The sequence below is a fragment of the Oryzias latipes genome, chromosome 9 (genome assembly GCF_053564925.1).
Source record: "Oryzias latipes strain Hd-rR chromosome 9, Olatipes_Hd-rR_3.1".
Lineage (NCBI taxonomy): Eukaryota > Metazoa > Chordata > Actinopteri > Beloniformes > Adrianichthyidae > Oryzias > Oryzias latipes.
The window spans coordinates 13,643,137-13,656,597 of NC_136245.1; the positions used below are offsets into that span (position 1 = coordinate 13,643,137).

Sequence of the window (13,461 nt, forward strand, 5' to 3'; positions counted from 1 at the left end):
ACAGGAGCGCTTAGCCGTACCAGGGGGCAGCCATGGGGGCCTACGGGCGCCGGACAACGAGACAAGGGCGAAGGACGAAGCCAGCCCCGGCACCCGACCTGAGCAACCCAGAGATCTCCGCGCACCCACAGCCACCCCCCATAACCCTACCCACTACAACCCTCCTCCCCCGCCATATTATCTGAGCCCCCCTCCCCAACCCCCCCAATGCCCTCCCCCCTCTGTGATGGGTAGGGAAAGCCCCAGAGGATCCCAGCGAGCCAGCCCCCAAGTCCGTCCCACCCATGCACTCTCGCACACATACTCACAATCTTCTGGTTACCCCCCACCCCCCGCCGCCACGCAGTAACCCCGTCCGGCCGACCGACCCCCAGCGCCGCATGCCCGACCATCACCGCAGCCGACAGGACACCCACAAGCCAGCCGCCCTGAGAGGACCAGGCGGGTGAAGACCGGCCGCCCCTCCCCGACCCCACCCATGTATGAAGGTGTGGGTGTGCTGTGTGTGCTTTAGGTAAAATAGGAGGTTTCCAGTGTGGGGGCCCCACCGCTGCCAAGCCACAGAGCCCCCCCACTCCGGGGCCCTTCTGTGAGTGGTGTTTTTTTGCTCTGTGTGTGTCTGCTAACATGCAGTGTGTGTGTCTGAAAGTGGAAGTTAAAATTGTGGGGGGGACCAGTGAAAGATGAGCACGGATGTTTCACGTGCCTCCCTCCACTAGACCCTCCCCACAAAGCCCGAGATGAATCAGGGTGTCTAATTTTTGCTTTGAAAAGCTGCCTCCATTAGCTCACACACCGTCCCAGAGCCGCTCCTGTGCTCGGACACACCGATTGCTTACACGTGCGGAGCAGCCGGTTGGTCCTGTTTGCGATCCAACGCTTACTCTGGAGCGAAATCTGCTATGCATGACATAAAACCAGAGCAGTAGAAACCCATGATCGGAATAAACTGTTCATATGCACCACGATCAGATCAACAATTGGCATAACCCACCTATTTTGATCGGAAAGAAATTTTGATCAGAATGAGTCTGATCTGGGCAGAGTATTCCGAACGGCATGTTTACATGACACATTTTTTTCTGATTAGGCAGGCGTTCATTCCAATTACTTTTGTCCATGTAAACGCAGCTAGTGATACAGGCTTTACAGTATTCCAGTGGACCTTTGAAGCTGTCAATAATGCATGCATATTTTTTATTCACTGTTTTCTGTAGATCCAAAACAGATCAATTTCATCACACATGTTTGAAATAAATTCAGTTGAGAACAGTTTTTTTTCTAACTTGACCTGTCCAACAGCTGAGCAAGCAGATCAGAGCCAAAGAAACAAGAGTGTCATAAGTTAATTGCATGACTTAGCTCTCACATTCACACACCTACACACACCAACAAATAGCCTGCACACAGCTATTTACAGGTTTTAAGTATATTCATACATCAACGATGGAAGATTTATCTCACAAGACTTTTGCACATAGATAGATACATGGAAGCTTTGCATAACCAATACTCTTGAACAGGGGTGTTAAAACAGTACCCATGCCCACGTTGGTGCAGAAGTAAATAAACAGGTGGGTTGAACGAATGTGTGCATCTTAAATTGTACTGTAGCAGACTGAGTTGGACTGGGTGGCTGTTTGGTCGGATTCTAAGTCCCAGAGTTCATTGAACGCATCAAGCAGAGATGCTGGTCTGTCGTTGGAGCAATGGGGTTCAGCTATGGGCCGAATAAGGGAAATAGGAGGGCCGGTGCGGGAGCGGGGGAATTAAAAGTTAGGCGAACGCTCTCTTTACGGGAGAGATGTAAGAGTTTATCCTGCCCCCCCCCCCCCCCGGCTGAGGAGTAGGAGGAACAGAGGGCGCACATCGCCAGAGCCCCCAACAGGGCAGGGACCCTTCCCACCCCAAGGTGCTCTGGGACCGCACGAGACCTCACCTATCCCGGCGCCAAGACGAGAAGAACGCCACCGCCCGGAAGTCCTGAGCCCCAAACCCCCAAGGCAGGCTGGGACCACCCATGGCCAGCCACCACTGCACACTGGGAAGCGGCAGAAACCAACTGCCCGACTGGGAAGGCAGACACAGGCAACCAGCGGAGGCCCCAGACCAGGGCCAGGTGACGGTGAGCCTGAGGACCAGGCTCTAGTTGCTGTATGAAAAAATGATGAAAATTTGGGGTGCCCTGGTGTGCCCAGAAAAGGGGCCCTAACTGCTACTCGGGTGATACGGTTGACCTATCTCAGATGTTGACTCTGTCTCCCCCTCTGGTCACCAGCGGGAACCATCTCCGGAGTTCTAGCAACAGTTCATGGATGCTGCACACCTGACTCGCATTCAAAGATTTCCCTAAAGCCACAGCACCATGGTGCCTACAATTAGTGACTCAATGTATCATTTTGTGCATAAAAGAACTTTCATGCCATTTTGACAACAAAGATAGTATTGAACAATTTTAGTAATCTCTAATGCTTTTTAATTAAACCAAGAAAGACAGGAATAAGTAGACAAATGATTTTTGTTTTAAATTTAAAAATTGATTTAAAATGAAAACGGTTTTAAAAGATCTACATGAAAATAGCAGAAAACAGAACCTAGTTTTTCAAATAATTTTAAGTTAACAAATTTTAACAAAAAACAAGGAAGCTCAATCATTGCAGTACACTGGGAGCCACATCCTCCTCAAACTCTTTCTTGTGAAGGTCATCACTATTCTCTCTGATAGGCAAATTAGGTTTTACTGAATGTGCATACATTCAAGTATGACTTCCGATAAGGCTAACTAAATGCAACATAAAGGACAAATTCCCTTTGTGCAGCCCTCAGGGAGATTAGCTACACTAAAGCACTAGAGCAAACAGGCTGTCTCATGGTCAGACACACTGCAGCAGCTACATGCATTCAGACATGGTCAAGACACTAGTTGGTTTAAAGACATGTTGACATGTGGACATTTTTGCAGCTAGCAGGTGTGTTGATAACATTTCAGTGTGTGTGGACAGGCCCCGCCCTTTTTGTACTACATTTGAACCTTACCGTAATGATAAACAACCAGTAAACCTGTCTGCTCTATGCTGCTTCATGGTCTTACCCCCCCCCCTCTAACATCCCTTTCTCTTCTTCCCTTCTTTCCTTTTCCGTCCAGTCCAACACCAAAGATTTTCAAACATGATTGAAATTAATAAAGTTTGGCCTCAATTACAAAAGGGGTTTATTCAGACATACCTTTGGTTTGTCTGAAGATTAATAACTCCTCTTGTTAAAGTAAAATATGTCCAACACAAGAGGCCCTCAGCTCTCATCTGTCTGCCCAGCTGTTGGACAAAACAAGTTAGAAAAATAAAAAATGGTCAAGATGACATGCTTAAGTCCACGACACCAGAACGGAGAAAAATGGTGAGTTTCAAAATTTGGAACGTGGATATTAATACAAGGCTGGAAGACAGCAGGCTTCTATGTTTACACCAGACTGAGGCTGTCGTCTCAGAGGGTCAACATCAGACCAGACTCTTTTCAGCCAAGCAACAAAAGCCCAGCTGGTCTGGAACCAACATTTGTGCCATTTTCTCCAAGTCTTATGAGCACCACTCTTCCCCATACTGGTGCTCGGCTTGAATTTCAGGTCATTTTGCCCGCGTCGCGCAGGAGCTGCTGCCACCTTATTGGATCATTTGACATTTAGTTGGATAAGATAGAACTAATGTGGTCTTCGAGTGTAATGAATCAAATAGTGATTACAAATAAGACAAGATGAGAATTTTTTTTGTATGTATTGAACGTAAAATTTTAGACAGAACACAACAAAACAAACATCAAAAAGGGAATTCACTTTCCAGCGTGTGCCGTCATCGAGGCTACACAGTTTGATTTTCCACCTCTGGCTTACAGCTTTTTTAGCATTCTATGGGCAATATATACTTCATCCAGACCACTGAAACACATTACTCTTGCAGATAACTGTGATATTACCCTCGTTCATCAAAAAGCAGATGGTAAATTAGCATAAATGTGGCAAATCTCACCTATTCAAACTGAGGTGATGAGGCTTGGAAGACGCTTTTAAAACATCAGTTATAGTCAGCGACAAAAAAACATAAACAAAGCATTTTAGCATAGAGAAATCACAGTGGGGGCTTTTTACCACCTAGTGGTGAGTTGCAGCATGACAGGTCTCATTATTGTGGTAATGGAATGTTATCAGAGACGCATGGAGACAGGTGGAGCTGGTGACTGCAGCTCCTGGTTCAGCAGCCGGAACAGCATGGAGCTTTTGTTGCTCTGCAAGGTCTGTCCGAGGGAACGGTGCAGCTGAGCCTGGAGGTAGCTGACGTCCCGCAGCCGCTCCTTACAGTTCAGTTTAGAGAAGTAGGCTGCAGCCTCGTTCAGTGAGGCAACAGCCAAGCGTATCAAAGGCAGATCTGCCAGGACACAAAAATCAGCAGGATTTAATAGGGAAGAAACCTGTTTAACTGGCATGAAACGAGAGAGAGGTTACCTGGTTGACCTTGTCCATTTGGCTTGAACCCAGCTACAGCCATCTGACAGCGAGCTGCCAGCAACATGGCGCGGCCTTTGTCCAGGACGGCTCCATGTGCCAGAATTGGCTCCATGGCTTCGTGGAGAACGCAAAGAGCCTGCTCAGGGACTCCCAGCATCAGCTGCAAAAGGAGAAAACAGAAACTTCAGACCAAAAGTACTGTGCTTCTTTTCATCTCTTTATCAACACCTGCAACACCGCCCAGCGTGAACTAAACTGGACGAGTTCCAGTGCTTGAATGCAGTCACTGTTCCTGCTGGCTGTGACCTGGGTGAAGGCCAGATGAAGGATGGTTTCTGAGGCCAGGGCCTGCAGGTGGTGCTCTCTGGCCAGAGCCAAGGCCTGCAGGACGAGAGGAAGAGCTGTGGAGAAGCCAGATGACTCCCAGTGATGCTCAGCCATGGACAGCATTGCCCTAGTGTGAGTCAAAACAGTATGCAGATTAAGTTGAAAAAAAAAGAAAAACAAAGACATGTTTCTGAGTTGACAAAAGCAAGTTGATTTTCTTGCTCGTCTCCTCAGTTCTTGTAGAAATGTATGTGAAACGAACAAAAGCTACCTGATAATAATTTCTGTGCATTTGGTTCTCTCACAGTGAACCTGCAGCTGTTGTAAGATTTTGTGAGCTTCGGTGCTGCGGTTCAGAGCCTTCAGAACTTGTGCTTTTCTAAAAAATAAATAAATAAATGGAACAACTCAGCATCACAGAGAACTGACGTGTTGGAAGCCAAACTTCCTGTGGCGTGCAGGAGTTTACCTGTAAAGGCCTTCGGTTTTGTTTAAGGCGGAGATCGCTGCCACTAGCGGCTCTGCCAAAAGATACTTTCCTTTGTTCATGTGTCTGTCAAACTGGATCTTCAGATCACAAAGCATCCAAAGCTGAACAGGAGATCAGAGTAAACAGTGTTAATCAGCTGCAAAAGTTTCCTGCTCATGTAAGAGCAACATCAGATTTAAATGAAAAACTACATGTATTTAATAGATTTTGATTCTTTACAAAATTTTCATTTTAATTAAAGTTTGAGAATTTGTTTTAAGAATTAATTTAACTCTAATTTTATTTGAAATAACCCATAAATACAGTGCTTTCCAAATTACTATGCAAATGATATTTTTCTATGATTTTTCTAAATACTCAATGCAAATGACAGCATAATTTTCAAGTCACCAACCATTAGAGTATATATTAAATGTTATCGAACAAACCTCCTAAATATAGTAATATTTTTATCAAAAATAAAAACCTTAAAATGCACTGTTCCATAATATTATTCACAACAGAGTTCTACAACATTTTATAGTTTCCAAAGAAGCCCCTTCCTGTTCTCAGCAGGATGAAAATGAAAAGAATCATTTGTCGAATTTACTGCGTTTGGAGGTCAAATTTAGTGAAATCAAAAGCTATTCCAATCAAACAGTTCAAGTTACATTATAGGACTGCTTATTTTCTAGCAGCTTCACAATTCTAGCCTCCACTGAACTTGTGAGTTTTTGGAGAGTTTCTGCTTGGATTTCCGTGCAGGAAGTCAGAAAAGCCTCCCAGACGTGCTCTTTGGATGTGATTTGTCTGACTCCGCCACATCTTTGCAGAGGTCACAGAATTGTTGGGACATGATGGCGATCCACCAACCAGCAAATACTCCATCCATCTGGACCATCCAGGGTTGCACGGCACTCATCACTGAACAAGATTATTTGAAACTGAGTCTTTATGTATGTCTGGGCTCACTGCAGCCATTTCTGCTTGTGGGTGTTGTTTAGGGGTGATCGAATAGAAGGTTTAGGTATAACTGCAAGCCTCTGGAGGATCCTACACCTTAATGTTGGTGGGACTCCAGAAACACCAGCACCTTCAAATATGTGCTTGCTGCTTGTAATGATATTTTAGCAGCTGCTCTATTTTTTTGTCAGGCAGAAACCTTCCTTATTCTGTCTTTATCTGCACAAACCCGTGTGAGCTCTGAATCAGCCACAAATCTCTTAAAAGTACGATGATCAAGCCTAAGTTTTTGCGAAATATCCTTCTCCAAAGGCATTTAACTATTTCATGGTTATCAGTATCAGAGAGATCCATTTTCTTTCCCATATTGCTTGAAAGTGATGGTCTGTTTATAATGTGGAACATCCTTTTTTAGCACCGTAGTTTTTCCTTTAGTTGAATTCACCTGGCAAACATCACACGTGTCTTAGATTCAGTGATTCAAAGAGCCCGGAGACAATATCATCCAGAAGTTTAATTGAAAAACAAAGAATTTTATCTTTATCTTTTAAATACATTTTGCATAATAATTTGGTATGTACAGCAGAAAATAGTGTATACTCATTTAACACTTTTCGACGTTCATTAATCCTAAAAGAGCTTTACAGCAATAAATTCAATTCCTCCTTGCACACACAGAGTAACAAACCGATGGTGGCAGAGCTACAATGCAAGACACTAGCAATGCGTCTTGCTCAAGGACACAAGGAAAAGCAGAGCGGGAAGCGAAAAATTCTGGGAAGTTAAACTTTAATTTTGTATTGTAACCAAAAGAATTTAACACATTTAGAGCTTTGACATGATTTTTACCGCTAATAAATGTTCCACCCCTTCCAACTGTTCAGCACCAAACAGAAGAACTTACCTTTGCATGTTGTGTGTGAGGAGGAAACTGTTCTTTCAGATGCTGCAAAATCTCTGAAACAGCCCCATACAGGCCCTGCAACGAAAGCAAAATTGGAGAGCAGACCTAACGCAGCACAGAGAGAATGATAAGCCTGCCCGGTGCGTGGTTGGTGGCGAGGGGGAAAGGGAGGCGAAGTGGAATCTGTTACCTGCTCAGCGTGCAGCTCTGCCAAGTGGCAGAGAGCAATGGCAAAAGCTTCTGTGTTATTCTGCTGGACCCCGAAGTTGACTGGCTCCAGGCTGCTCATGTTGAGAAGCAGCTGGGCCTGCTGCAGAGCCATGGTACTGCAAAGGACACGAGACACCAACTTTTCACTTACTTTTCCGATCAAAGTTCTCAGCGTGCAGGAGATTCAGCTGCCGGAAAGACTTATTGATACACAAGACACTCACTTCATTAGTTTGACCTAATGTAAGTCGGGCAGAGTGTGTGTTTGAGCGAGCAGTCAACAGTGAGCCAAGCTGACACTTGTGCGCAGGGGCAGAACTGCGACGCGACTGACCTCTTCCCGTACATCCTCCATATGGACGTGGTCTGGGCAAGGCTGATCTCGATCAGCTCCGACAGACTGTGCTTCCAGTGCAAGATGTCCGTGTCCTTCAGAGCGTCCATCAGTTTGTGTGCAGTCTTACCCTGTGTCGCCCCCTGCTGAACCAAAGACTGAATGCCCAGAGAAGCCAAGTACTGCAACATAAAAGAACAAAAACAAGCATTATTTCCAAAAAGAGAAAAAAAAAAAAAAATCGTTGAACCTCAATTTAATAGTTATTACAAAAGTCAAAACTAATGTTGAAACAAACCTAATTTCTAAATTTGTAGCCAATAATGTTCAAGAGTGATGCCACATACCTCTGAATTTATTATAGAGTTATTTTCAAACAAAAAAGAAAAATTCTTTTAAATTCTTCAAGAGCTTGAATTTAATTTTAGATGTAAACTAAATTAAAAACGGCATCTGCGAGCTGTAACTGGTGGAGATAAAAAGTAATGCAGACCAGTCACTTTATTACATAAAATAATAAATGCAGTAAATTGTGCAAAGAAATAATTTCCTGATAGCTTAAACAGGAATTTAAGAATTGTTGCATTATAAACATGTGATGTATGGACGTGGGACTTGAGGTGGCCGGATCTGGTGGATGGACTCCTTTTAAAGGAGGTGCCGATTCAGTACACTCTTTCTTTTGATCTGGTTACCAGTAATTTGTTTTGGAAGTCAGTTTTATAGTAACTCGATTTATTTAGCAAAATTAAGAACAAGGTCAGAAATGTTAAAAAGTGAAATACTTTTAATTTATATTATTTAATAGGCAACATTTATATATTATTGGTTATATATAGGATGACTATTTCCATACACAGATTTAAAGTTTATTTGGCATTTTTGGATGAACTGTTCTAATCGTTACGATTCAATGAGGTTCATTGTGTCTATGAATTATACTGCGTACTTAAATTATTTTTTAATCAGAAAAAAAAATAATTTAAGTACGCTGTTCTAATCATTGTTGTATTAATTTGCCTTTTTCCCTGTTGTTACTTTTCTCTGCTTAAAGTGGGAATCCAACTTTATGAACAGTGCAGGCGGAGCCTAATGATGGCAAACTTTTACAAATCAAAGCAGCAGGATGTGGAATTAAGACACAAAAATACACTCACAGCTTTTTTTCCCACCTGTAATTGCTAAACATGACAGGGCTACATTATTCTGGAGTTTTGATTTTTTACAACTATCCACAAAAATTATTCTTAATGTTGACATTCTTATTTGGGAGCTACTGATTCACTCACCGGCAGGCAGAATTGTGCAGCCATTTTCACCGAATCTTCTGTCAGAACTGTGCTGTCAAATCCTTTCATCTGTTCCAACGTGTAGACCCAGCTCTGACAGATAAAACTTCTGTTAGACCAGTCAGGTTCTGATACGGCCCGTCTGCAGCTGCCCATGCTTGTCCAGACTTTATTCTTTCTCTCACATGCAGGCTACCCTCCCCGTTACTTATCTATCCAAACTGAGACACTTACAGATGTGGAAATGAGAAAAAAATAATAAAGAGTGCCACCACCGTTTTTCTAAAATGTATTCCTCTAAAGAAGAAAGACACAGATTCTTTTTGAACTGGAAAGCATCTCTTCTGCTTGTTATTGCTGCAGCTCATTGTCCTGATCTGTGTAACATGGGCAGATGTCAGTATGGTTGACCCGCTTTACCAGACAGTGCTGCAGGCACACGTGGTCGTTAGACTCCTGGGCGATGCGAATGGCCTCCTGTAGCGCCAGATCAGCCTGCTGACTAAAATGAGAAACATTCCTCTAATAAACCATTCTCTCTTCAAAGACAACCTGCGCACACTTGTACTCACTAGTGACCAAAGCGGCAGTGGAGGCTCGCCAGGTTCAGAGCAGCGTAGCGAAGGCTCCGTCCGTAACCTTCATCGCCGTTGCTCTTTCCATCGTTTCCAGACAAAATGAAGCGGTCAAAATAGTGTAGAAGACTGTGGGTGGAGAGGAATATATCTTGGACTCTCATGCTGTTCAAGTAATTCAGGTAGTGCTGTGGACAGACAGAAAGACCACACCAGTGGAGGCAAATCCGTCCCTCTGACAGGGTTGTTAAAGACAAAGGGTCAGCAGATGAGACTCACGGCTTCTGCAAAATCGGGGTTAAACTTGAGCATGTTATTGAGCTCTTCCTGCAGTTCGGCGGGTTTCAGGGCTTTGTTTTCATCGTTCTTCATGAGATACGCCTGTAGAGAGGGGTTTCCAAAAATGCAGAGCTCTTTAGTGCTACGTGTCTCTTCAACTAAATGTTTGTTAGTGTGTGCTCACCTGGCGTGCAAGAAAGTACTCTGCTTGTTTTTGAGACAGGGGCCCTTTGCTCGGAGCGTTATCAATTCTAGAACAAAACAAGGCACACATAAAAATCTTCTGTCATCCTTTATTTTTCCTTTATGAAAGAATCAGTCATTTCAACACAAAGCTGCCACTAACCGAAGTTCTGACAAATGGAGTGGAGTGTCCAGTGCCTTGCTTTCCATCCTGTCACCCACTGTGTCTTCCGTGCTGGTGAGATCCATGTCCGAGTCGTCTGCAGCCAACACCGACAAACTCACCTGACCCTCTGAGGGTTTGCTGCAATGACTGTGATAGTACTCCTGCAGGGACTTATAAAGCTTGTAAACTTGACTGAAAGACAGCTTGTTGTAGGCCAGCAGCATGTGTCTCATGAACAGACCTGTAGAGCCAGAAAATCACAGTTATCTGCATTCTGGGAGCTGCTGTGTGAAGTGAGAAACTCACCAACAACACTGGTTTTATAGGCTTCCGAATCAAAGGCAGTGAACGGGGTTGGAAGGGTGGAAAAGAAGTACTCCATGTCTTTCAGCTCACCCTCTGCCATTTCCTGTAGCCTTTAAAAAGAGAATGACGTATTTTCTAATATGAAGGGTTGCCTGGATATAATCAATGTCCCAAAATGAAAGTAGTGGGGTGATTTTCATCTTTTGTGTATTCTGCATAATTTAAAGACACTGTAAAAACAAGAAAGAAACCCTTTGATTTTTGAGCTTTTAGATCAAACTGCAAATAATTTGAAATATCCTAAAAGTCTTTCCACAAAAGTTTGATTTTTTTCCCCTTTCTTTTTAACAATATATGTTAGTCTTTCCAAAGCTAGACATGTCATCAATTCTTTTGTCCACACCGTCGAGGATGTGTCCATGCGCTTACACAACAGTGGAAGAGATGGGAAAATATTTACTAAATATATTACAACAAGCAACTAACGTACGTAAAATAAATTAAATAGGAAAAATAGGGAATCATTTACTTTAATAAGGAAAACTTTCCACTATTTCCCCAAAATTCAAAGACTGATTATGCAATTTATTGTGGCACATATTGTGTTCCGGCTCAGCTGTCAAATGAGATGCCATCAAATCTATAAAACCTTTGGCGCCTTTTCACAGCTTCAGCATCAATGAAGCTTTAATGACTGTGATGCCAAAACAGAGATTTCAGGACTTCGACATAAACAGAGATCAGCTGACAGATCTGAAACTGCTTTTCAGCGTATTGTGTGGAAATTGAACGTACAGCAAGCTTGAATGGCACTGGGGCAGAGAAATGGTCAAATGTGTAATCACATAGCAGAACATTGTATTACCAAAATATATTGATTTTAAAGATTAGTTTTATACTGCATTTCTATTTGTATTTTGTATATTGATGTTTACATCCGTTTACATTCTTATCTGTGCTGTGTCTTCCTCTTAAAATCTTTTTTATTTCTTCAAAAATATCGTCCTGCCAGTAGACTGCAGATAGAGACTATCTTTTGGCTAAATCCAGCCATTGTTACATTTGTTTTAAATGTGAATTAATATGCATTGTTCCTTTTTTGATGAATAAATGTTTAAAGGGGGTCAGGGTAGAGCTGAAGAAGCAAACCTGAGTTTGATTGCGTATGCAGTCTGCGGACAGCACTCCTCCACAGTCCTCAGAAACTGCCCGAGAGAGAGATCCGGACCCTTTAGAAGACGAGAACAGAAACGCAATCAGACAAACTAAACACATGATCGTGCAGCAAAGTTCTAGATAATGTGTGAAAGGGTAAAAACTCATAGACCTGCTGAAGGGGAAGAATAAGTTTGTTCAGTCGCCTCCTTTCCAGCAGGCTGATCTTTGCAGCGGTCATCTCGTACAGCAGCGCCAACACGGAAATCTTATACGGCGTCACCCAGTCCTTGATGCCGAACACGTTGGCGTGCACCACTCCGTTTGTCATCATCGGATTGAAATACAGACTTTCATGTACACTAGCCATCTTTACCAGCTTTGCCCCATTTAATAGCAAGATACATTACAGATACATCTTAGCCGGACAGACAGGAGCTAGCTAGCTAAAACTACTAGCAGCGGGGAAATCTCTGTAGTTTCAGGAAGTCTCTTAAACCAGCAAAATCATCTGGGTTTATCCTTTGCTAGCTGGGAAACAATTATGATGCAGTGACAGTCCGATCACATAGCTTAATTTGATAGCGATTGTTAACAGAAGCCGCCACGATATTTTCAAACCGCTTTCCGTTTGTCGCATGAAATTTGCGTCATTACGTCAGGACTTGGAAAAAGTTAGCGAAATAGTAATAATTATATTTTTCTATATTTCCATTTTTCTAAAGTACTGAATAGCTATTATATATGAATTTATCAGTGTATGATTGTGTGTATGTACGTTAGGTATATTTTTTGCCTAGTTATTTTCTTGTTCCTTTCACTCATTTTGAACTACAACAGGAAATCTTTGTACTTGTTCACCCTCTAGCGGTAAAAGATCAATAACACAATCTAATGCAACTAGAAGTTAAATCCATATTATTATTTTATACGTAGTTTTGACTAGACGACATAATCCCCCCCCAATTTTCATTTCAGATGTTGCAATATAATCTTTTGAATCCATGTCCCTCCCCAAGGATCATCCTTCATTCACCTGTTCCCTAGTTAAATTTACACGTTTCCTTAATTCAAATCTGTAGAGCGTTTTTTTATAGGCAGTCCATAAAAACTAGAATTTAATGGATACTACTTTTATTCATATATATTCAGTTCTGCAAACTCCCTATTTTGTTCAGTCTTTTCCAGCAGGTTTTCACAACTTTCTCTGTGAATTATCTTTTCAAGAACATATTAATTATGAGATACTTTTATAATTTTATAAAGCTATGTCTGTTGTGCTTTGACTTGAAATGCTCCTTCATGTATGTGTAGGACAGGTGATTCCTGTGACCACAGGGTGGCAGCACTGTCGAGACTAGCCCTTGTGCTCAAATGAGTGGGCCAGATGGGACACCGTAGTTCGGTTGGGGTTTTGCTGGGTTGGCGCCATTTTGTCTTCAGTTTCCTTGTGCATGTTCTGAAGGTAAGATGGGCTGTGCGGCCCCGCAGGTTGTTACAGTTACACATGTTAAAACTGGTAATTTGTAATCTTGTTTCATGACTGTTCATTAAACTGTTTTAAACTTTTAAGTTGAAAAAGAAGTATGAGGCATTTGCACTTAGTTTAGTTTAAATAAAGTTTTGTTAGGAAGCAGCCGTTAGCTAGTTGTCAGGGGGGAGGGGTCCGTGAGCAGGCTGCACGTGACGGCGATGCAGGCAGACATGATTTAATTCCGTGGGATTTAGACGCTGAAAGATATATTATTTTTGTATGATGTCTCTGTAATTATCATTTTGTATTAACCTTTGGTAACCTTATTA

General features: G+C 42.6%; 1 protein-coding gene across 1 annotated transcript; it reads right to left on the reverse strand.

Annotated features, from left to right (window-relative positions):
- Nucleotides 1–3,755: 3,755 nt before the first annotated feature.
- On the reverse strand, nucleotides 3,756–12,321 carry anapc5 (anaphase promoting complex subunit 5). The gene is made up of 17 exons (XM_004072546.5): nucleotides 11,831–12,321; nucleotides 11,653–11,732; nucleotides 10,504–10,613; nucleotides 10,195–10,438; nucleotides 10,033–10,099; nucleotides 9,849–9,950; nucleotides 9,567–9,757; nucleotides 9,415–9,496; nucleotides 8,995–9,087; nucleotides 7,706–7,887; nucleotides 7,352–7,487; nucleotides 7,162–7,236; nucleotides 5,295–5,416; nucleotides 5,097–5,204; nucleotides 4,805–4,952; nucleotides 4,496–4,658; nucleotides 3,756–4,418 (listed from the first exon to the last, which is right to left on the reverse strand). The coding sequence occupies exons 1-17, from the start codon at nucleotides 12,026–12,028 to the stop codon at nucleotides 4,198–4,200; spliced, it is 2,322 nt and encodes a 773-aa protein (XP_004072594.1). The 5' UTR covers nucleotides 12,029–12,321; the 3' UTR covers nucleotides 3,756–4,197.
- Nucleotides 12,322–13,461: the final 1,140 nt, after the last annotated feature.

Coding starts and splice junctions, on each gene's coding strand:
- anapc5 (XM_004072546.5), bottom strand. CDS start 12,028: ATGGCTAGTGTACATGAAAGTCTGTATTTCAATCCGATGATGACAAAC. Junction 7,237..7,351: donor CAGAGCTGCACGCTGAGCAG/GTAACAGATTCC, acceptor CTTTCGTTGCAG/GGCCTGTATGGGGCTGTTTC. Junction 4,953..5,096: donor TGCACAGAAATTATTATCAG/GTAGCTTTTGTT, acceptor GACTCACACTAG/GGCAATGCTGTCCATGGCTG.